The sequence below is a fragment of the Martes martes genome (assembly GCF_963455335.1).
Source record: "Martes martes genome assembly, chromosome: 9".
In the NCBI taxonomy this organism is placed as follows: domain Eukaryota; kingdom Metazoa; phylum Chordata; class Mammalia; order Carnivora; family Mustelidae; genus Martes; species Martes martes.
In genome coordinates this window covers 88454548-88477630 of record NC_137896.1, presented here as the reverse complement: position 1 = coordinate 88477630, position 23083 = coordinate 88454548, and the positions used below count along the sequence as shown (strand labels likewise).

The 23083-nt window shown below is 36.3% G+C and overlaps 1 protein-coding gene across 2 annotated transcripts in view; it reads left to right on the top strand.

Moving 5' to 3' along the window:
- The window catches only part of EXOC6B (exocyst complex component 6B), a 619674-nt gene that overhangs the window by 217143 nt on the left and 379448 nt on the right, over positions 1 to 23083 (top strand). Inside the window, exon 7 of one of the 2 annotated variants that reach the window (XM_080813942.1) lies at positions 22245 to 22421. The exons of the other annotated variant lie outside the window; for it this stretch is intronic. Coding sequence (XP_080670068.1) covers positions 22245 to 22421 — 177 coding nt within the window. The remainder of the gene's footprint in view (positions 1 to 22244; positions 22422 to 23083) is intronic. 2 annotated transcript variants of the gene reach the window in all.

The following is a 23083-nucleotide window of genomic DNA, read 5'->3' as shown; positions in this document are numbered from 1 at the left end:
TTGTTCTTTTTTTTTTTTTTTAAGATTTTATTTATTTATTTCACAGACAGAGGTCACAAGTAGGCAGAGAGGCAGGCAGAGAGAGAGGGGGAGCAGGCTCCCTGCCAAGCAGAGAGCCCGATGTGGGGCTCGATCCCAGGACCCTGAGATCATGACCAGAGCTGAAGGCAGAGGCCCAACCCACTGAGCCACCCAGGCACCCCATGTTTGTTCTTTTTAAAAAATCTTCTCCTTTTCTGCCTTCTCTGGTTTTAACTGAGTGTTTTATGATTTCATTTTCTTTCTTCTCTCAGCAACTAATTATACTTTATTTATTTATTTTTACTGGCTGCTCTAAGATTTGCAGCATACTTTTATAATTAATCTAACTGCATTTCAAATAATGCTATAACACTTTATAAGTAGATTAGATGTAACAGAATTCTCAGTTTCTACCACTTATATCATTGCTCTTGTACATTTCCCTTATCCATGAAGTGTTAAAACCCAATATATTTAGCTTGTTATTATTAAAAATTGTAATTTTTTTTTTATTTAGATGAACTTCAGTGAAATAAAATTAACCATTTTAAAGTGAACAATTTAGGGCACCTGGGTGTCTCAGTGGGTTAAAGCCTCTGCCTTCAGCTCAGGTCATGATCCCAGGGTCCTGGGATCAAGCCTGGCATCAGGCTCGCTGCTCAGCAGGGAGCCTGCTTCCTCATCTCTTTCTGCCTGTGTCTCTGCCTACTTGTGGTCTCTGTCTGTCAAATAAATAAATAAAATCTTAAAAAAAAATTAAATGAACAATTTAATGACATTTAGTACATTTTTATTGTTTTGTATTTAAAAATTTTTTGGAGATAATTATAGAATTACATTAAGAGTTGTAAAAAATAATGTAGAGATTTCCCATATACCTTCACCCATCTTCCTCTCTGATAACATCATAACCATAGAACATTAACATTTACTAACATTAAAGAATTAACCTTGATACAGATCTATTAACTATTGTACAGAACTTACTTAGATTTCACCAGTTGCCACTGATATCCTTTTCTTGTTCTAGAATCAAATCTAGGATCCGTTGTTATATTTAGTGCCTCTGTCTCATTCTTCTTTTTTAATCTGTGGCTGTTCCTCAGTCTTTTCTCTTTTATGACCTTCACACTGTTTGGTTATTTTGTAGAATGCCCCCGAGTTTGGGTTTGTCTGATGTTTTCTCAAGATTAGATTGAGGTTGTGCGTCATTAGAATGACTACCGAAGAGGTAGTATGTTCTCAGTGCATCATGCTGGGGTTGCATGATATCAGTATTTATTACTAACCTTGATTGGTTAGTTAATGTGATGTCTTCCAGGGTACTCTAATATAAAGTTACTTATTTCCCCTTTGTAATTAGAAGTATCAGTTGGCCATAAATGTCTGTTTTGTTGCATTTGTATATATGTCTATCTTTATACCAATATATACTGATGCTGTCTTATCACTGCAGTTTTATAATACTGAAATCTTGAAATCAGGTTGTGTATACTTATTTTTCTTCTGCAAAATTATTTTGGCTATTCTGTATCCTTGCATTTCCATAAAATTTCAAATCAGCCTGTCAGTTTCTGCCAAAACGTGCTGGGATTTTGATTGGGCATTTATTGTATCTATAATCAATTTGTGGAGTATAAATATCTTAACAACAATAACTCTTGTCCATGGTAATGATGTACTTCTCCATTTATTTTGGTTTGTTGATTTCTCTCAGCAATACTTGGCATTTTTTACTGTACAGGTATGAAACACCATTGGTTAAAAGTATCTCTTAAGTATTTCATATTTTTGATACTATTGTAAATAGTCTTGCTTCTTCCAGATTGTTTATTGTTAGAATGTGGAAATACAATTGATTTTTGTGTATTGACCTTGTATCCTATGAACTTGTTAAATTTTCTTATCAGTTCTAGTAGGTTGGGTTTTGTTTTGTTTTTTTGTTTGTTTATTGAGATTCTGATTTTCTGTATATGATCATCTGCAGAGATAGGTTCACAATCCTGACCTGCTAATCTCTATGCCTTTTATTTCTTGGTTTTGCCTTTTTATTCTGGCTGAGACTTCCAGTTCTGTGCTGAATAAAAGTGGTGGAAACAACTATCTTTGCCTTGTTCCCCTTCTAAGAATACAAGTATTTAATTATTTACCATTAAGTCTAATGTTATACACTTAATTCAAGTAAAGGCCTTTATTAATTTGAGGAAGTTCCCTTCTATTTGTGATTTGCTGAAAGTTTTTACCCCAAAAGAGTGTTAAATTTTTCAGTTGCTCTTTTGTGCTTCTATTGAGGTGATCATTGGTTTTTCATTTTTAGTCTCTTAATATAGTGAATTACCTGGTTAATTTTTTAATGTGAATCTATGTGATATTGTGGTATAATAAAACATACACATTTGATCTTCAACCCTGGTTCCTTGCACAGAAATGCTAAAACCCTGGGAATTTTTTGAGTTATAGGAGTGAGAGGAGCATCTTTTGTTATTCATAACAAACTTCTTTCAGTCATAACTGAATTTATGCTAATGAGGTGACTTTATGTGGGTCCTTGAATAGCTCCTGGATATATAGATACCGGTCACCAGGGGGAACCAACCATATGATTAGAGAGTTGCAACTTTCTCCTCCTCTTCTTCTTCCCCTCCTCCTCTGGCTCCTCCTCCTCCTCTTCTTCTTTATCTTTGTCGTCTTCTTCTCCTTCTCCTCCTCCTCCTTCTTCTTGTTCTTCTTCTTCTTTTTAAAAGATTTTATTTATTTGAGAGCAGAGAGAGAGAGAGAGAGAGCACAAGTCGGGGGAAGGGGCAGAGGGAGAAGCAGACTCCCTGTTGAGCAGGGAGCCAGATGTGGGGCTTGATCCCAGGATCCTGGGATCATGACCTGAGCTGAAGGTAGTTGCTTAACTGACTGAGCCACCCAGGAGCCCCGAGAGTTGCAACTTTCAAACCTACTCCTTTACGTCTGGGAAGAGGAGATGAGGGAGGGACTAGAGATTGCATTAACATCATTAGCCAACGATTTAATCCATTGTACCTATATAACAGCCTTCATAAAAATCTGTAAGCCACGGAAGTTGGAAAGCTTCCACGTTGGTGAACATATCAAGATGCTGGGAGGGTGGTGTACCAGGAGAGGGCATGGAATTTCTGGACACCATCCCTCCTTCTGAGCCCACTCCCGTACTTTACTTTATACACCTCTTTCACTTGGCTGTTCCTGAGTTGTACCCTATATAATAAACCTGGATTAGTAAATAAAGCACTTTCCTGGGTTCTGTGAGCCATTCCAGCAAATTTTTGAACCTGAAAAGGGTATAGGAACTTCCAATTTATAGCCAAGTTTGACAGAAGGATGGGTACCATGGGAACCCAATACTTGTGGCATGTTGTTTGAAATGATGGCAAAATTGTGAGACTGAGACCTTACACTTGTGGAATCTTACACTAACTCAGAGTAATGTCAGAATTGAATTGAATTTTAGAACATCCAGTTGGTGTGTGGAGTGGGATTGGTTTATGGAAAAAATCCACACTTTTGGTGTCAGACATGTTGTATGTAAAAAAGTGATCTTAGCCCAAAATTACATTCCTAAGATTAACCGTGTCTGGTCATTAAGTATAAGCAACACACGCACACACACACACACACACAATTTTGGAGTTTGATTTAGTCTGCTAAAGTGTTAAATACGTTTATATCTATTTTCACAAGGGATATTTGTAGTTTCTTTTTTTCTTTTTAAAGATTTTATTTATTTATTTGACAGAGAAAGAGACAGTGAGAGAGGGAACACAAGCAGGGGGCATGGGAGAGGGAGAAGCAGGCTTCCTGCTGAGTGGGGAGGCCAATGTGGGGCTCGATCTCAGGACCCCGGGATCATGACCTGAGCTGAAGGCAGAAGCTTAACTGACTGAGCCACCCAGGTGCCTCTATATTTATAGTTTCTTAAACAGTTTTTATTTGTATCAATATGGTACTGACCTCTTAAAATGAGTTCGGATATGTTCTCTTTTATTTTCTGGAAGCGTTGTGTGGAATAAGTTTTATATATATTAAAAATGTATGTGTGTGTGTGTATATATATGTATAGGTACATATATATGTATTTATTCATTAAGTGTTTGAATTTACTAGTGAATCATCTATGGTTGTAGTTTTATTTGTTGGAAGGTTTTTATCTACAAATTTCATTTCTTTAATGCATACAGGGCTATTCAGGTTGTCTTTTCTTAAGTGAACTTCAGTAGTTTATGTATTTCAAGGAATTTGTCTCTTTCATCTAAGTTGTTGAATATGTAGATATATAGTTGCTCACAATATTCCCTAATCTGTTGAATGTCTGTTGGATATGTACTGATTACCTGATTTTGAATCTTTAAAGTCCATATCTAATAAATTATGAATTTTAAGGCTCGGATATATTTTCTTTGTCTCCTCTCTCCCAGTTGGTTTCTGTGCATGTTGTCTTATCTCCTTTTGTGTTTGATTATTTTGATTGCATGCTGGGCACTGTGGTTTCAAAATTGTTTGTAGAAACAATTTAAGTCTAGAATGATGGTGTTCTTCCTTGGAGAGGAATTGTGCTTGCCTTTACCAGATACCAGTAGACAGGGTTATTCTAGGATGCTGGGTGACAATAGGACTTTGGGATCACTTTTATCCAATTTAATCCTTAACTGTGAATCCCTGTAAGGACCTGTCTGATTCCTGGTTTAACCTTGTCACAGAGTGCAACTATTCAAGGTTCCAACCCATAATGAATGGTTCACCAAGGTCATTCCTTTCTGATGGAACTTGACTTTTATTCTTGTGTTGTAATCTTTTGGCATTATAAATAGTGCTATTTAGCCAGTCTGTTACCCTTTTAGTATTGGTAAATGTCGTCAAAGGAAGAATGGCTTCAAATGTTGGCATTTCTTTCCCGTGTCATTTCCTTTTCCTGCATCCTGGCCTATTAAGTTTTCACCATCTTGTTAGCTCTCTGAAGCCTTTATGCAGATGGCTTTTATATTTTGTTCTGCTTTTCTTGTCTGAATTATTTAGTTCAACATTGCCTGAAGTGACTATTCCTTTATAGTTAGTTCTTCATGTATACATTTGTTTTATAAAATTTTGATGAAATTATATATGTAAATTATTTCTTGATTTTTTTAAACTTATCATAAATTAAGTATTATTTCTCCATGTAAATAAATATTCTTCAAGGAAATTTTTTTTTAAAGATTTTATTTTATTTTATTTGTCAGAGAGAGAGAGAGCACAAGCAAGGGGGAAACGGCAGGCAGAGCAGGGAGAGGGAGAAGCAGGCTCCTCGCTGAGCAAGGAGCCCAATGTGGGACTTGATCCCAGGACCCTGGGATCATGACCTGAGCCAAAGGCAACCGCTTAACTAACTGAGCCACCTAGGCATCCCAAGAGATAGTTTTTAGTTTGTCGAATTATTTCTTCACATTATGCTGTATAATTTGCCATTCTTTTTTCTGGTCTAATGTCCTATCACCAGACATTTACATTTCTTCTATGCATTTCCTACATAATGATATTTCTAGATTCAAAATTATTTATAGACCCTCTACTTTACACATTTTATGAATGCAGACTTGGTCATCCTTACTGAACTAGATCCCTGCTGTGATAACAAAATTGAATTTTGTTATGAAGATGCATAGGAACCTTTAATATCTTGAGAAACACCTGGCTTTTAAGTTAAGACTAGAAACAGAAGCTTGTGTTGGTGTATAGTTTTACACCTAGCAATAAGAGAACACATGTCCATCTGATCTTAGGAGGATTTTATAAGTTTCAAATGGGTCTTTGGCCCTGAGCCATTTTTGCTGTCATTTTTTATTAACTTTGTTCTCTTTTTCTTCTAATAGAAAGCCTGCTTTTTAGAATATTGTTTTTTGAAAAATATGATTCTATTCAAAAGGATATTGTAAAATGGTGTCTTAAAATCCTGTGTCTCAGTCCATTAAATAGACTCATAAAACATCATATCACAAAATATGCAGTAACTAATCAGAACCACGGAGTTAACCTTAAGTCACTTTTAGTTCTGTGTCATAATAAATCAGCTTGTAATGATCATCACAAAACAGCAAATTAATTTTTCATTTTGAAACCAACATCACTGACTTCTGTGAGTAGGGAGTGAGGCATTTAAAATCCTTTTTATAAGTAGGTATTCAAATTGGAAATTTTAATAACATCATTGAGATTAAATCTTACAACTTAGTATTCAGTTTTTGTGCAATATTTGCTATAGCCTTTTTATTTGCTTTTGTACACTAGTTCATGTTTGTAATGGTGGTCTTTCATAGATTGGTTAAATTGTAATTATTGCTGTTCTTTATTCTGTGGCACCTTTTTTTTAAGGCAGTAAAGACATGTTCTCTCTATTCCATGACACTCTTCCTCTCTATTATGGTTCATCAGAACTCAGTTTTTTGGGAAATTTGGTTCAGTTTTTTATTATGAACTGGGTCACGGTTGTTATGTTTAGTTTTTTTGTAGGTTGATTAAACTGCAATTATGCTGTTCCTTTTCCTATGGCACTTCTTTTTTTTTAAATATTTTATTTACTTATTTAACAGAGAGATCACAAGTAGGCAGAGAGGCAGGCAGAGAGAGAGGAAGGGAAGCAGGCTTCCCGCAGTGCAGAGAGCCTGATGTGGGGCTCGATCCCAGGACCCTGGGATCATGATCTGAGCCAAAGGCAGAGGTTCAACCCACTGAGCCACCCAGGTGCCCCTCCTATGGCACTTCTTAAAGGAGGGGGTGACAGAGATATGCTTTCCCTGTTTTGATCCTCTTCTTACCCTTCTAGTGTGGTTCATGAAAAGCATGTCTTCCGTGTTGATAGGAGGCTATTGATAAAGCAAGGGAACATTAGATTATGGAAGGAAAAAAGAAACTGTCATTTTCAAATGTTTATTCTGTGCCAGTTATAGGGCTAGGCCCTCTTAACATAAAATGGGGAGAATGAATTGTTTAGAACTTTTAACACTTCTCAAGGTGAAAACTTCTCAAGGTGGTTGTAATTAAAGCTTTGGAAATCTTAATGTTTTCAATTATTTCTTCTTCCTCTTCTTCTTCTTCTACTACCACCACTTCTTCTTCTTCCTCTTCTTCGTCGCCTTCTTCTTCCTCTTCCTCTTCTTCCCTTCTCCTCCTCCTCCTCCTCTTCTTCCTTTTTTTTTTTTTTTTTTTGCTATTTCCAGAAGATATGAATCAAGCACAAAATAGTAACATGATTTTCTTGTAAATATTTCTATTCTTAATAGATTGGGTCTTCTGATAGTTTTTCTTTAGACATTCTGTATAAGAATGTGGACATAAGCTTAGTGTTTTCATAACATTTCCATTTATATTTATAAACAGTATTATCCCTGTTATTTTTCCAGATTTTGTTTGTTGCCAATAATTGATATAACATATTAATTTTACTAGAAGCATAACCAAGTGTTTCCTTGTGTGGAGTTTTTTTCTGTGGGAAATTGTCTTCTATACATTTGGATTCCCCATCCTTGGTCTCAATAGCACTTTACATAGCCAATGACTTATATCCAGTAACTTTACTGCAGCCCTAAGATCATGCCCCAAAGTCAAAGTAATTTACAGGGTAGGAAAAGCATACCCTGGCTTTCCTAGTAAACCACACTAAAGGTACTGGTTTCTTTTGCTAAAAATTGGCTTCCTTCATCATTCTCCCCTCTTTAGAGGGCAGTTTGGAGTATTGCCCTTCACTTTGATGTGGTCTTTAAATTTCTTCTCTTCGTTTGACTTCTTACAGAAGCCTTTATTTGAAACAGAATGTTTAAATTCAACTGTGGCTTTCTAACACATCATTTTTTCTTTCATTCACTACCATGTCAAGTCAGTTATGTTGGATCTGCTATATTATTTTTTTGGTGCAGAAACATAAGGAGAAGATAGTAAGTAGGTAGACATGGGAGAGAGTAATTCTAGTGACTCAGAGCACATACAGTAACTTGTTTTTAGACTTCTTAATTTTGCTAGGGGAAAACTAATTTTTAGGCAGATCGTATGTCTCAACGGATCATTTGGGTACAAAGAAATTAAAGGTATACATGTAATATCCTGCTCCTTTCCAAAATTTAAAACTGATTCTATTAACAAAAGAATAGGGTTTTTTTTTTTTTTCTGGACTATGTGCTTAGTGTTTTTTTGAATATTCAATATATACTGCTGAATATTTTCCATCTTGAAAACATTTAAGAAACTCAGAGCACTTTGTAACACTTTACTGATGAAAATGAAAGAGGGAAAAGCAATTTGTTGCTTATACAGAACTAAAGTTACTATTTCCAGTCAGATTGTGTGGATTTTAATTATTACAGGAATTCTTGACTTTGTACCATCAGTTCTGTTGGAAAGAGTTACGGTATTTTAAAAAAATCAATTTTTAAATTTTCAACATCTGATAAAGATTTATCCTACATTTTTAAACTGAGTTTATGTTGTTTCAGGTGTTGAAATAATAAATGTATAAATATTAATGCTAGAATTGTCTTTAGCAATTCAGAATCTTTTTTTTTCAGCAAACAAACTAAAATTACACAAGGTTGTGCAACTTATTAGTTGCATTTAGAACTCCAAGTTACATCTCATGATTCTTTGTTCAGTAAGATTTTTCTTCTTAGTCACACTGTTTGTTTTGTCATAGCTATTACTTTAATTTTGAATTCCTTGGGAAGGAATCTGTCAGGAGAAGTCTGACAGACAGTTCCAAACTGGGCCTAATAGCATTCCTTTTCTTATGATAGGTGTTACAGAGAGAAAAGCCTAACAGTACATTTAAAGAGAATATTATACTGGATTGATATCTTCAACATAATGTTCTTATAAGTGGAAGCATTTGCCCCTTGGGATCTATTAGTAGGATATCTAGTCTCCTCCTCCCCTGTCCCCTCCTTCTCCTTCCTCTCCTCTCAAGTATAATCATCAGAGTTTGGAAGGGATGAGGAAAATGTGTTAATAATGTAATAATATTTGCATTGGGTAAAGTGACTTGTTTCTGAAATTTTGGAAAGATGGGAATCTCCTCTGCATCTGAGACTCTTGAGACTCTGGCTTTTATTAGGAATGTTATTCCAAAATTTAAAGCTGTGGTCAAAAGACAGGCCTCACCTAGTTTCCTAGAAGGAAGATAGTGGATAAATAAAGATTGATTTATTGGAATGTTTGTTTGCTGAAAATGTGACTCAATAGTATATATAATTATAGAGTAATTCCTGCTGCCCAAGATGCCATTGATTTTACTTTCTATCACTCTAGTTCTTCATTGTATTCTTCCACTTTTGTTTTTCTCATGCAGCTTTTGATTATAAGTCTTATAAATGGAATAGTAAAAAGAAGGTATTTTTCTCTAAGTTTGTTTTATAAGGTAGATGGAAGGGACATGGAGAAAATGGCTTATTTTCTAGTTTGGTGATTGATGTACTAGGTCTATGCTGTCTGGCGATATAATTATTATGTATTTAGGTTCTGTGGACTGAGAGAAGTGATTTAAAAGCTTTGTGAGGTATTTAGCTTGATCACAGAGTGTGAGTAGTTAGTGGATATATGCCTACTCTCTCCCCCCTCTCCCTAATTTTAGCAGTTGTCTTTTGGGGAAAAAATGGATTGGATAATAGTATAGTAACATGTTCCTACGTTGTTTGTATAATTTTATTATTTTTTACAATGAAAACTTAGAAGTAGGATGTTTAATTGGCATCTTTGTTGGTACTATAGTTGCAGGTGAAACTATTGGTTTGGTTGAAACGTTGACTGGACTAATAGTTTTAATTATAACTTTTTTGGGCTTTTTTCGGGTGGGATTGGTTGGTCCTTGGACAAAGCCTTACTTTTATAGACCTTATCTTTTCTGGGAGACGAGGTTAAAATAGAAAATATCAAGCACTTAGAGGAGTACTACTCTGAGAGTACTACTTTTCCTCCCAACTTTACTTCTACTTTGAGTATTTTGGGGTCATTTTCATCACCACTTAAAGATTGATAATGATAGGGTATAAAACTCAAACTAATATGTGGTTAAAAAAATTGTGAAGAAGAGTTAATGCTGTTGTCAGAAATAATAATTATCGTGAAATTTAGTTCACTGATAAACCAGCCTATCTTAGAATCACACATAAATGAAATTGAATGATCTGTTACTGTTCTAGACATTAAGCAAAAGCTGCCATAATGCTCCTGTCTTCAGGTAGCTCTCATTCATATCATATTTTAAAATGACTTAAGAAATTCTTGAAATGTGATCAACAGGATTGGCAATGTCCTTCCAGATATTGGAATGTGATGTTTATAATAGTTTAAAATCTGTGAGCGCTCAGGATTACAGGATTGACCAATATGTATTTGTCTTTCTTTTCTTAGCCCCTATCAGCGTTAAATAAATAAACAATATGGTCTGAAACACAACACCACTTATGAGAACTCTCCTTGATCACTCTGTATTAAAAAAGCAACCTTTTCCTTCTTTTATATTTGCTCAACTATTTGCCATTTCTGATACCATTCATTTATTCATTCATTCATTCCTGAAGATCCAAGATTCCATCTGGAATCATTTCCCTTCAGCTGAAGAACTTCCTTCAGCATTTTTTTATAGTGCAGATGTGCTGGTCTTAAATTCCCTTATAGTTTTCTTTTATGTGAAATATTTTCCTTTTGCTTTCATTTCTGTGTTAGTGTCCTAGGACTGCCATGATAAGGTACCACAAATTGGGTGGCTTAAAAATTTTTTTACCATCTTATAGTTCTGGAGGCTAGAAGTTCAAAATCCAAGTGTCATCTGGGCCATGCTTCCTTTGATACCAGTAAGGGAGAATCCTTCTTTGCCTTTTCCAAGGTTCCAAGGTTCCAAGGTTCCAAGGTTCCAAGGTTCCAAGGTTCCAAGGTTCCAAGAATCCTTTGCCTTTCCAAGGCTCTTTTATCACCTGATACTGTTATCTGTATCTTCTGTCTCTGTCTTGTCCTCTTCTTATGAGGACATCAGTCATATTGGCTTTAAGGCCCATCTTGATGCCGTATGACTTTGTCTTAAATGCATTGATACTGTTTTCAAATAAGGTTACGTTATGAGATACCAGGGCTTAGGACTTCAGTATATCTTTCTAGAAGATACAATTCATCACATAGATTTTGGGGTGATTTTTTTTTTCATTTTTATTTTCTTTTCTTTTTCATTGCTTGCTGGAGAGAGGATCTCAAGCAGACTCCATGATGAGTGTGGAGCCCACTGTGGGGCTTGATCTCAAAACCTTGAGGTCACAATCTGAGCTGAAACCAAGGGTTGGAAGCCTAACTGACTATACCACCCAGGTGTTCCAACAAAGGCTATATATCACAAACCCACAGCTAACATCATACTTAACAGTGATGGGTCGAAAATGTGCTAAAATCAGGAAGAAGACAAGGTGCTCACTCTTGGTGCTCCTATTCAATATAGTACTAGAAATCCTAGCCAGAGAGATTAGTCAAGAAATATAAATAAAAGTTATCCAAATTAGAAAGCAGTAAAATTGTTTCTGTTTACGGATCATATGATCTTATATGTAGAAAATCTTTATAGACTTCACAAAAAAAACTGTTACAACTAATTAACAAATTCAGTACGGTTTCAGGATACAATATCAACACCCCCAAATCAGTTTCATTTCTATATTCTAACCATATAATATCTATAAAAGAAATAAAGAAAACAGTTTTATTTATAGTAACATCAAGCATAATAAAACAATTAAGAATAAATGTAGCCATGGAGGTGAAATATCTATATTCTGAAAACTATAAGACACTGATGAAAGAAAGTGAAGAAGACACAAATAATTAAAAACATATCCTGTGTTTATTGATTGGAAGAATTAATACTGTTAAAATGGCCTTTGTACCCAAAGTGACTCATAGATTCAATGCGGTTCCAGTCAAAAGTCCAATGGCGTTGTTCAAAGAAATAATGAAACAACAACAACAAAAACTGTCCTAAAATCTGTATGGAACTACAGAGGAACTTGAATAGACAAAGCTGTCCTGAAAAAGAACAAAGCTGGAGACATTATTTAAATAACCAAAACATGGAAACAACTGAATGTCCATCGATAGATGAACAGGTAAAGAAAATATAGTGTATATATACTACAGAATATTGTTCAGCCGTAAAAAGAAGGAAATCCTGACTATTGTGACAACATGGAATGGCCTGGAAGGCGTTATTGTAAGATAAATAAGTCAGATAGAGAAAAACCAAAACTGTATGGTATCACTTACATGTGAAATGTAAAAAGCCAATTTTTTAGAAATAGAAGGTAAAATAGTGATTTTTAGGGCCCAAGAAGTGGGGGAAATGGGTAGCTGTTGGTCAAAGGGCACAAATTTCTAGCTGTAGGATGAGTTTGTTCGGGTGATGTAGCAGACAGCATGATCATTATAATTAACAATAGTTTATTATATACTTGAAAGCTGTTAGGCAAGTAGGTCCTATATGTTATCACCACACACAAAAGTGATAATTATGTGAGTGGATGGAGATGTTAAGTAACATATTGTGGTAATCATGTTACAGTGTATATGCATATCAAAACAGCACATTGTCCAACTTGAGCTTATTTATGGATCAGTAATAGTAAAGGTGGAAGGAAAAAAAGTGCTGGGAAGAGTGGTAACTAACACAGCAGAGTGTATGCCGCCACAAGGGGAAGCAGAAACAGAGGTACGCATGGAATGGAGAAAACAGTCCAGTACCTATTGATTACTCCAGAGAAGCTGAGACTTTGGAGATGTGAGTTAATAATGGGTGTGTGGTGGGGGTGGCGCCTGAATGGCGTGGTTGAGCATCAGACTCTTGATTTTGGCTCAGGTCATGATCTTGGGGTCATGGGGTGGATGGAGCCCCGGGGTAGGGTTCCCCACTCAGCTGGGAGTCCTCTTGAGAATCTCTTTCTCCCTCTTCCCCTCCCCCCACTCATGTACTAGTGTGTGTGCACTCTCACCCTCTCTCTCAAATAAATAAATAAATCTTAAAAAAGAAGTAATAGGTGGTGGGATAAGATGAGAGGTTTAAAATAGTGCAATTTGTTGAAAGTTCACATACAAAACAGTTCTTTCTTCTTCTTTCTTCTCCTGCCCCATGCATGGAGTATTTGTAGTTCAATCCCCAGGTGGTAGATTAGAAGATTCTTTTCTAGGGAAGTTCATAAAAGACTGCCATGAAGTGCCATCTGGATTTCACCAGCGAAGAGGTTATTTCCCTCCTAGAACTCCCTAAAGTGAAGCCTGGTTGACTAGTCTTTCCATGCTCACAGACCTTTTTGTAAGCTCTTAAATGACTTCCTGTTCAATATGAATGGCTGCCCAAGGTTTAGCAGACATTTGAGGGGAAAATACCCGCCTGGAAAGAGAGGGACCCAAACCTACCAATACGTGAAAACAAGTAACAACAATAAAAATTATCAAAAGGCAACAGATAATGCAGAAACAGAATAATACATCAAAAAATTAGTTGGTATTCTTAAAAATTAAAAAATTGGTTCTTTATGTGAAAATGTTGTAGAGATGATCACGAGGTTTTATAGGAGAATTCAGTATCCATTAGGAGTTCCAGACAAAGGAAGAAACTGATCAGAGCAGTAATAAAAGAAAATTCCCTTTTTCTGAAGGACTCGGATTATCAGGTTCATGCATATATTACTTACCCAGCATAATGAATGAAAGAAAGATTTACATCAAGGTGTGTCATTGTGAAATTTAGAACACATAGGGTTAAGAGGTTTGAAAAACTTCCAGAGGAAAAATGTAACATCATATGCAAAAGAATGAAGATCAAAATGACATTGTTTTTCTCATTAGCAATACTGGGTGCTAGAAGACAATGGAACAATGACTTCAATGATCTGAGGAACCTTGAACTCTATACTCAGTTAAATTTTTTACCAGTTTATGTGAAGAATGATTAGTCATTTTTGGATCGTAAGGACTCAGGAAATTTAACTCTCATGTTTCATTTCTTAAGAATTACTTGAAGAGGGGCGCCTGGGTGGTGCAGTCGGTTACGTGTCCAATTCTTGGTTTTGGCTCAGGTTGTGATCTTGGGGTCATGATATTGAGCTCCATGTTGGGCTCCATGCTCAGCCTGGAGTCTGTTTGAGATTCTCTCTCTCTCCCTCTGCACCCCCTCCTAATAAATAAATAAATCTTAAAAAAAAAAGTCATTTAAAGATGTGGTCCAGCAAAATGTGGGATTAAAATAATTAAGAGGTAAATGCAGAATTTAGAAAACTATGGCTCTAACCCCAGTGAGAGATGAAAGTAAATCCCCTCTAGAAATCACGTTTATGAAGCAGGGTCTATAGGACGATCAACTCAGGTTACATATGCCTTCAGGAATAAATAGGGTCTGGGTAGGTTGCATATTATACCTAGTATGGTAAGCTTTTTGAAGAAATAAAGATTATTGTAGTTAGAATATTAGAGAATTAAGAACATTGGAGAATTTGAAACTCAAAAGCTATAATCAAAACAAAAATCTGTCATTAACTGTATGTAATCATTGCATATAACAGAAGGCTTACATGACATAATGATTAACACTGATTATTGCTTTAACTTAAAATACTTTGCTGGGAAGATAATTGAAGAAGCGGTAAGATAGGGGGTCTAGATTTTTAAGTGAGCTAAGTTTTTACCATAAAGTTTAAGGGTATTATTTAGAAATGTGGATGTAAAAATGTTAACTCTACAGAACAGAATTGGGGGTTGGAAAAAGCATAAGAAGGTACTATTGTTTCTCATAAAATAATTTTAGTATTATCAGATTTTTAAAACCATGAACTTATATGCATTTGGCGACATTTAAACTGAAATAAATTGGGGTGCTTGGGTGGCTCAGTCAGTTAAGTGTCTGCCTTAGGTTTAGGTCATGATCCCAGGGTCCTGGGATCGAGTCCTGCATTGGGCTCCTTGTTCAGCCAAGAGCTGGCTTCTCCCTCTGCCCCTCACCTCACTTGTGCTCTCTCTTCCTCTCTTATCCTCTCAAATAAATAAATAAAATCTTAAAAAAAAAGAATAGAAAAAAAATAAAGTGAAATATATTAGTTGGGAAAAGATGAAGTTTTCTAAAAAATTGAAGTGGGGTAAATAACTATTTGAGTGAGTGGTTATGCCTCTGTGTAACACTCAAGTTAAGGTTGTAGAAGATTAAATATATTATTTTATTTTATTTTTTATTTTTATTTTTTTTTAAAGATTTTATTTATTTATTAGTCAGAGAGAGAGAGAGAGAGAGAGAGCGAGCGAGCACAAGCAGAGTGGCAGGCAGAGGCAGAGGGCGAAGCAGGCTCCACACCAAGCCCGATGTGGGACTCGATCCCAGGTCGCTGGGATCATGACCTGAGCCGAAGGCAGCCGCCCAACCAACTGAGCCACCCAGGCGTCCTTAAATATATTATTTTAAAGTAAATCTTAGAAGTATTAGAAGAAAATAAATACTAATAAAATTGTAAAGTGGAAATGAAATATTTTTTACATGGCCAAATCTAATTGCATTTTATATTACAGCTTCTTCCTTTGTTGTCATGTTTAGAAACCTTTACATTCAATGGGCAGAGGAAATTGTGCCTGGTGATGTTGTAGGGGCTGGGAGATAAGCATTCATATATTTACATGTGCTGCTATGAAGTGGCATCGTTTTTCTGGAGGGCAGTTTCCCAGTGTTTATTTATGTGTAGCATTTATCCTTGCATCTAAATTCTCTACTTCTAGGAATTCCCCTAATAAAATAATTAAGGATACACACAAAATTTTAGCTCTGGAGATAGTCTGCATCGCATTATTAAACAACAAAATATTGGAAGCAATATAAATATCTTATAGTAGGCTATGTTTAAATAAACGTGTTCTTTTAAATGCATTACAATGCAAATACTGTTATAAATTTTTATTTGTAGAGGAAGATATTTGTGATACATTATTGAGGGAAGACAGAGTAAAAGGAACTTTATTTTGTATGGTTCTTTTTTCAGCCTACCAATATAAATGTTAAATGCTGATAAATAGAAAATACAGATAAGCAAAAAGAGCAGTCTTTCACATGTACAGAAATCTTTATATGCTGGGTTGTCATTCATCAAAATAACTGATATGGATATTTTGATACATTTTTTTCCTTTTTTTTCTAATTTATTTTGCAATTAACTGTAGTTAACATATGTTTGTGTGTATGTGGTCTGTGCATTTGTGTTGACAAAGGAAAAAGAAGGTGTTTATAAAGAGCTGAGAATTATCCTAGCTCACAAGAGAATTCCCTAATTTTGCTATTGTGTCAAACAAAGTGTAATACCCTACATCTTACTGTGTGAATTTTGTTAGTGCAAAAATTCCCCCCACTCAAGGAAATATAAGTTTAAATATGGACTGGACACTTTCAAAGGGCTGAGGATCTCAGTAATAATTTTAAAGGTAATAGAGTAACTGCCTTCCTCAATGGAAAAAAAAAAAAAAGTTCCAAGGCTATCATAATCCTAGATGACTCTTCCTACTGATGGAAATTCTTTGGGATCTGATTTCATGAAAAACTCTTTGTTTATCCCTCCTTGAAAGTATCACACAAAGTCCACATACATGTATGCATTCACGTATCCCTATGGACACTACTATGCAATAATAACCTTTTTATATGATCTTGATATGTTATTTTCCCTTAATTTTGAATCACTGTCTATTTGCTTGAATCTGATCCTGGAGCTGGCGGCTAACGCATGCTCGTTGCCAGAGTGAGTGCTGGTGAATGGGAAGAAACTCTGTTTTGATGTTGTAGCTCTTCTGTACTTCCCTTGTTGGGTGAGCCTCAGAGAGACAACTTTGGAGTTTTTGTATCTTCATCTTTATGTATTTTCATGGTTATCATTTGGGCTTCAAACATGAAACATGGGGTCACTGTCCTACTTCACTTTATTTTGTATGGGATGTTATTTTAGCTGTGGAGCACAGGAGGTGTCCAGGACAGATATGTCAGACTTGAACTATAGTACAAAGGCAAGACTGAGCGGCAGTGTGTAGGCGTATTAGATGCCATTAATGATTATGCATCTAAATATGGCTAGCTCACATGCTTCTATGGTAGATAAAAACAAGGTTCCTATTTCATTTTCAGAGAGAAGACAGAGCTTAAAAATTCTTAGTGTTTTTTTGTTTGACTTATCTTTTAATTCAAGGTACTTTTCATAATACTGTTAACCTTTGTGACAGCTCTGAGGTACATTTTTTTAACCTTTCTTTTTTTTTTAAATAGATGGGGATGTTATACAGAGAAGGAAAGAATTTACCCAAAGCTATAGGATTACTAAGTTGAAGAGCTTAGATTTAAAGACTTGTCTGACTCCAAGAAGGTCCCCCCATATATATCGCACCCTATAATTGAAGTTCATGTAATCCTATCAGACCCCCAAACCTATAAGCCTAGACCTCTCTTCAACTGGTTTCTGAGTCTGAAGGTCATGTGTATGTATTTCTTTAATCCACTAGAGGTCAGTATTGGGTTGATCAAGACGGGAGCCTTTGCCATCTGATTCACAGAATTTTAACTGAGTCTTACTGTTAGGTAAATTGGAAGTTGTATTTTCACAAAAAAACTTTATTTATTAGCATATGTAGACATATTAGGTTAATAGTTCATTCTTATGGGTGTTCCCCCTCTCCTTTTTTTTCCCTCCTGTTTTGTTCCCCATCTTTTAGTAGGTAGGAGAACATCCCAATCATCTCTTTTATTACGCCAGATCTCATTCTTACATACATTCCTTTTGTTGTCCACTGCCTTTATATAGTAAACATTTATCTAAACTTACTGTGTATGTGTCACTGGATCTGGGTTTGGGGGATTCTAAGACCGGTAAAACGTGTTTCCTATCCTCAAAGAGAGAAGAGTTACATACTGAAGTACTCTACTGTGATTTTTTTACCTGGCTGGTTTAAACCTGACAGGTTTACTGACCTCCTTTTCTGTCTTCCCTCAACTTATTATTTCCGTGGTTCTTCTCTTCAGAATGACCCTACCATCTAGTCATCAGGACCAGAACACTTAGGGTTATTCTTCATCCCTTCCTCTCTTCTAGGTACTACACTGCAATCAGTAAATTCTGTTTCTTCTGCCAGTTACCCATCTGCTGCTACCTTAATTCAAGTCCTCCTCATTGTTGTTCGGACTGTTACCGTGATCTGTATTGGTTTTTCTTTTTCTAGACCTTACCCTCTCCTGGTTGACCCCGCTCCTCTGCTCCTGAAGAATTTGCCTGAATTGTAAAGCCGATGCTGTTCTTCCCCTGCTTACGTTTTCACTGTTTCTCCCTTGCCTGCTAGTGAGCTTGAGACTGCTTTGTATGTCTTCTTTATCTCTTGGTAATTCTTTATCACCTGTGCTTTTATACAAGATTACTTATTCCTTGGGTGGGTAATGCTATTTCACACATGGTGATCTTTGCTCAAGCTGTTTCCTTCTTCTTGTACCTCTCTCCCTTTGGAAAAATCATATTTATCTTTTAAAAGCACAGTTTGCTACCTCTTCCTCTGTGAAGGCTGTTTGGCGTCCCCTCCAAGCAGATACAATTACTTTCTCCTATGTCCAATTGTTACACCTGTATTTTTGTTATTATGCTAATTGCACTGAATTTGAGCCACTTATTTGCCTACCTATGCTTCCTGTAACAGTATGACCTGAGGTTCATGGGTCATGAACTCCATCTTATTCTCTGTAGGCCCGGGATGCAGCACAATGCCTGGTGCCAGCAGACATTCAGTACACATTTGACTGAAAGCAGGGCTACGGAGAGGGTGCACCATGAGTTAGTACAGTGAGGGAAGGCTTCCTAAAGGAAGAAGAGTTCTAGTTGGGATTCAGAGGACAGGCTGGATGCAGGCAGGGAGGGGTCATCCAGTAGAGAAATGGCATGCTATTTCTAGTATAGTATGCGGTAGAACTTGATCCAAGTGGAAGATTCATGTTGGAGAGTACCGAGTAAGTACACTGGAAAATTAGGCTCAGCTTCCATTATGGTGGAGTCCAAGGGAAGTTGGGATGGAGTTGAGATGTGGACTTGTGTATCTTTTTTTTTCTCCCAGTTTCCCTCATGTTCAATCTGTGTGATGAATAATGTGGTTTAAGAAGAGCCTGGCTGTAATATGCAGGGGAATTCTAGTGAGAAGGTGATGAGTTCCATTTTAGGTTTGTTGGAATTGAAGCGGTGGTGGAACTCACAACTAGAGGCAATGGGGTACTAGGTTTTGGGAGAGTGGGCAGAGTGGGAAGAGAAGGGGGCTTGAGGAAGAGATCTGGCTTGACTTCTTTATATTAGGAAATCAGAGAAGAATATGTATGAGGGGATCTTGAGGAAGGGTCATTAAATGTGTAAAAATTAATCACAAAGAGAACAATTAAGAAAAAGAAAACACTGGGGTGCCTGGGTGGCTCAGTGGGTTAAGCCTCTGCCTTTGTCTCAGGTCATGATCTCAGGGTCCTGGGATCAAGCCCTGCATCAGGCTCTCTGCTCATCAGGGAGCCTGCTTCCCCCACTCTCTCTCTGCCTGCCTCTCTGCCTACTTATGATTTCTCTCTGTCTGTCAAATAAATAAATAAAATTTTAAAGAAAAAAAAAAAGAAAGAAAAAGAAAACACCTAAATGTTTTCTAAGGTCTGACTGTCTGCTTGGTATCCTCCTGTCCCATCTCCAACACAGGTTGGAGGAATCAGTCCGCTGATCTCTGCTTTAGTTCAAGGCTCTGGAGGGACAGAAGAAATGGTCCTGGTGAGATAGTTTAGCATGTTAGAACAGAGCTCTGAAGGGCTTTTATTGTTGTTGTTTTTCATGGACTTTAGTGTTACATTTTAATTTTAACATCTATCACCTGCATGTATATATTTGTGTCTACTCTCTCCCACTTCCTGCTAATGCCATAACATACAGTTTGGATAGATGGCAATTTTCATTTGGATCCATAATGGGTAATATCTTAGTATTTCCTTGTTCTACCTGAGATTCAGTGTTTCCACCTTGGCCGCTTCTGTTTAAGCAGATCTGCCCTCACTGCAGACTTTTACAGACTGAAGCCTTGATCATCTTGAGAGACCCCCAAGTACTGATAGAGCCTTGGAATACAGCGTGCAGTGTTTTGATTTCTAGCTATAGGGTTTGCGATCTTTATTCGCCTGTTTGGCCCAAACTGCGTTCCCTTACGTTGATGGGAAAACCAGATGCCACCTAAAAAGAACAAATCACAGAAGATCTAAAATTACTTCCATAGAATACTTTCAGATTTGTATCATTTTAAGTTTAAATGACAGTACTTAAATATGTCTCCTCCTGTTTGCTTTTGATATATTGGTAGTATTTTACCAATTGAAAGAAAAATAAATGACTTGGGATTGAATAGAATAAGACCACCTTATGAAAAGCTTTTGGTTTTGTTGTACTGAAGGATGGGCTTAAGAGACAAGTGATCACTCCAGTCCAGGGTCTGCTTTTTTAAATATGAAAGCTCTAGGAAGTTCTCCCTTCCTTTGTGCCTCCCCAGAGTCCTTAATTGCTTTTTGTGTGGTTTACTTGGAAGTGGAAAAGAACTTATACTTTTGAGAGGAAGAGAAAGACTGTTCTAATTTAGGTTCTCAAATGCTTGGAGGATATGTATGTTTTATGTACAAACATAAATGTTCTTGGGTACCTTCTCTTTCTCAGTTTGTTACTGAAGTCAGGTACATTTTATGTAAGTCAAACCAAAGTATCAGTGAGTATTATGCATGGAAACAAGCTTGTCCATTGATTCAGATCTCTGGAATGTAGATTCTTTTCATTTTCTTGGCAGAAACTAGCTCCCATAGTTCAAGTTTTTCTCTGTCTTATTATAATTGTCTCATTTAACCAGTGCCTGGACTAACATACTCAATATTTATCTTGAATTTCTTAATCTCATTCAGAATATTTGGAGACTCTGATTTTCTCCAGAACTAATTTCTGCCTGTCACCAAGGAGAAATGTCATATATTGATTAAGAAATACGTATTTTGAGAGGCCATCCTTTTTAAACTTTGTGTCTTAGGATGACACTGAGTACTATTAAAAAAAAAAAAAAACAACAACTGGAAGTTCCATTGTGAAATATTTTGGTACATGCTGGATTAAACCAAATTAAGGAAGTTTCCTTAGGCAGGATTTCTCTCGGTTTTTATTCTGTTAATGTGCAATGTGTACCTACAAGAAGGCTCCATGACAACAGTGCTTCCCATGTATTTGACAACAGAACCTTTTGTGGGGGAAATATTTTGTCATGCTTTGAGGGACTGTTGGTGTAGTGGGAAGATCTCTCCTCTGGAACTGAGGAGATCACATGCTGAGCTTCTGATTTACCACTAACTAGCCTTCTGACTTCAAACAAATGCCTTGTTTTCTAGCCTCAGTTTCCTGAGTCTTGAGTAAAGTCACTTCCAGCTCTAAAACTGTGTGGTTTAATACTTACGTTGTTGACTCCACATAGTCACACTTTCCACTCTTTGTATGGATCGAAACCACACCATCTGAATCTGTTTTGTAAAGCGGAGGGGATTACATTTCCTTTTTTAAGGTTCAGAAGAAGAAACCCTTTAAAACTCTGTTTTCCACAGATTAAGGTCATGCAATCCTCATGGATTAGTTAGTTCAAATTACTCTATTAAGATGTTTCATTCCCCTGATTACATTCTATTGGTCTCTTGTAACCACAGAACTGTTCTTGGAGTCCGCTAAGCTGAAAAGCTCTTGTCCCTCCTCCCCCAGCCACAATGATCCCAGCATGGCCTGTGTCTTGTAGGAGATGCGTATTTCGTCGTTAGGTGCTAATCTCTTGGCTACTTAGATGAAGGAGGGTAGGCTTCATTTCTGTGGTGATGTAGTGGGTATATTTGGAAATCTTCTGATAATATTGACTGATTATCTTTTTTTTTTTTTTCCTGGGAAAATGAATCAAGATGGATAACTTCAGGGTTAAAAATGTATGTATTAATGTGTTCGGTTTTATTTCTGGGGGCTAAAACTATATCCTAAGGCATTTTATTGTATTTTCTCTAAGGTACCAACTTGTTCAAAATGAGAAGTTCTTCGAATGCTGAATTAAGTTGTTTCTTCTTTCTTTCTTCTTCTTCTTCTTCTTCTTCTTTTTCAATGTGTGTGTATGTGTTTCTATCCTAGGCTCAACAACAAAGAAACCTGGATAACATCGTCTTGCAACAACCCAGAATAGGTAGCAGGAGAAAATCTAAAAAAGATGTATACACAATTTTTGATACAGAGATAGAAAGCACTAGCCCCAAGTCTGAACAGGATTCAGGAATTCTGGATGTTGAAGATGAGGAAGATGATGAAGAGGTAACCAACATTTGAACTGGGGAAATAAGACTAATGTTAGGTTTAATTTTTGAGATCTGAAGAAGAGTTTATCCATGTAACATAGCTTGTGTGATCTTCTGGGTATTAGATATCATTTTAAATACAAATGGGCCTCGATATAAGGAAACTGAAGATACACCATGATATCTTAGATTCTAATTACTTAAATTTTGGATATACTCATCCATTTTTTTTTTTTTTAAAGTTTCAAGGTTTTTGATTATATACCGCCCGGGTACCACATTAAGGAAAGAGTAGACTTTACCTGACCTAGAGAAAGATCTAGGTAAACTCCTCTGAACATCATTACTTGAGACAGAAGATGTTATTTAAACAGTGGGGTGCAAATAAAGGGGTCGTAGACTGAAAATATATAAAAAGGCTCCAGAAAGTTGAGAATACATTTCTGGAGGGAATAAATATATGAGTGATTATAGAGAATCTGGGAATCTGGGGATATCCATAACCTCTTACATTAGTTCTGTCACTTTCAGGTAAAGAATAAGATTAACTTGCTTAAGTAGGTCATATATTTTTATCCTGGTTTGTTGTTGAAAGTATATTTAATGTGTTTTTAAAAACAAAACTGCGATGACACTTGAGATCACTTGTTAAAATGTATTTCTAAATACTTATCATTT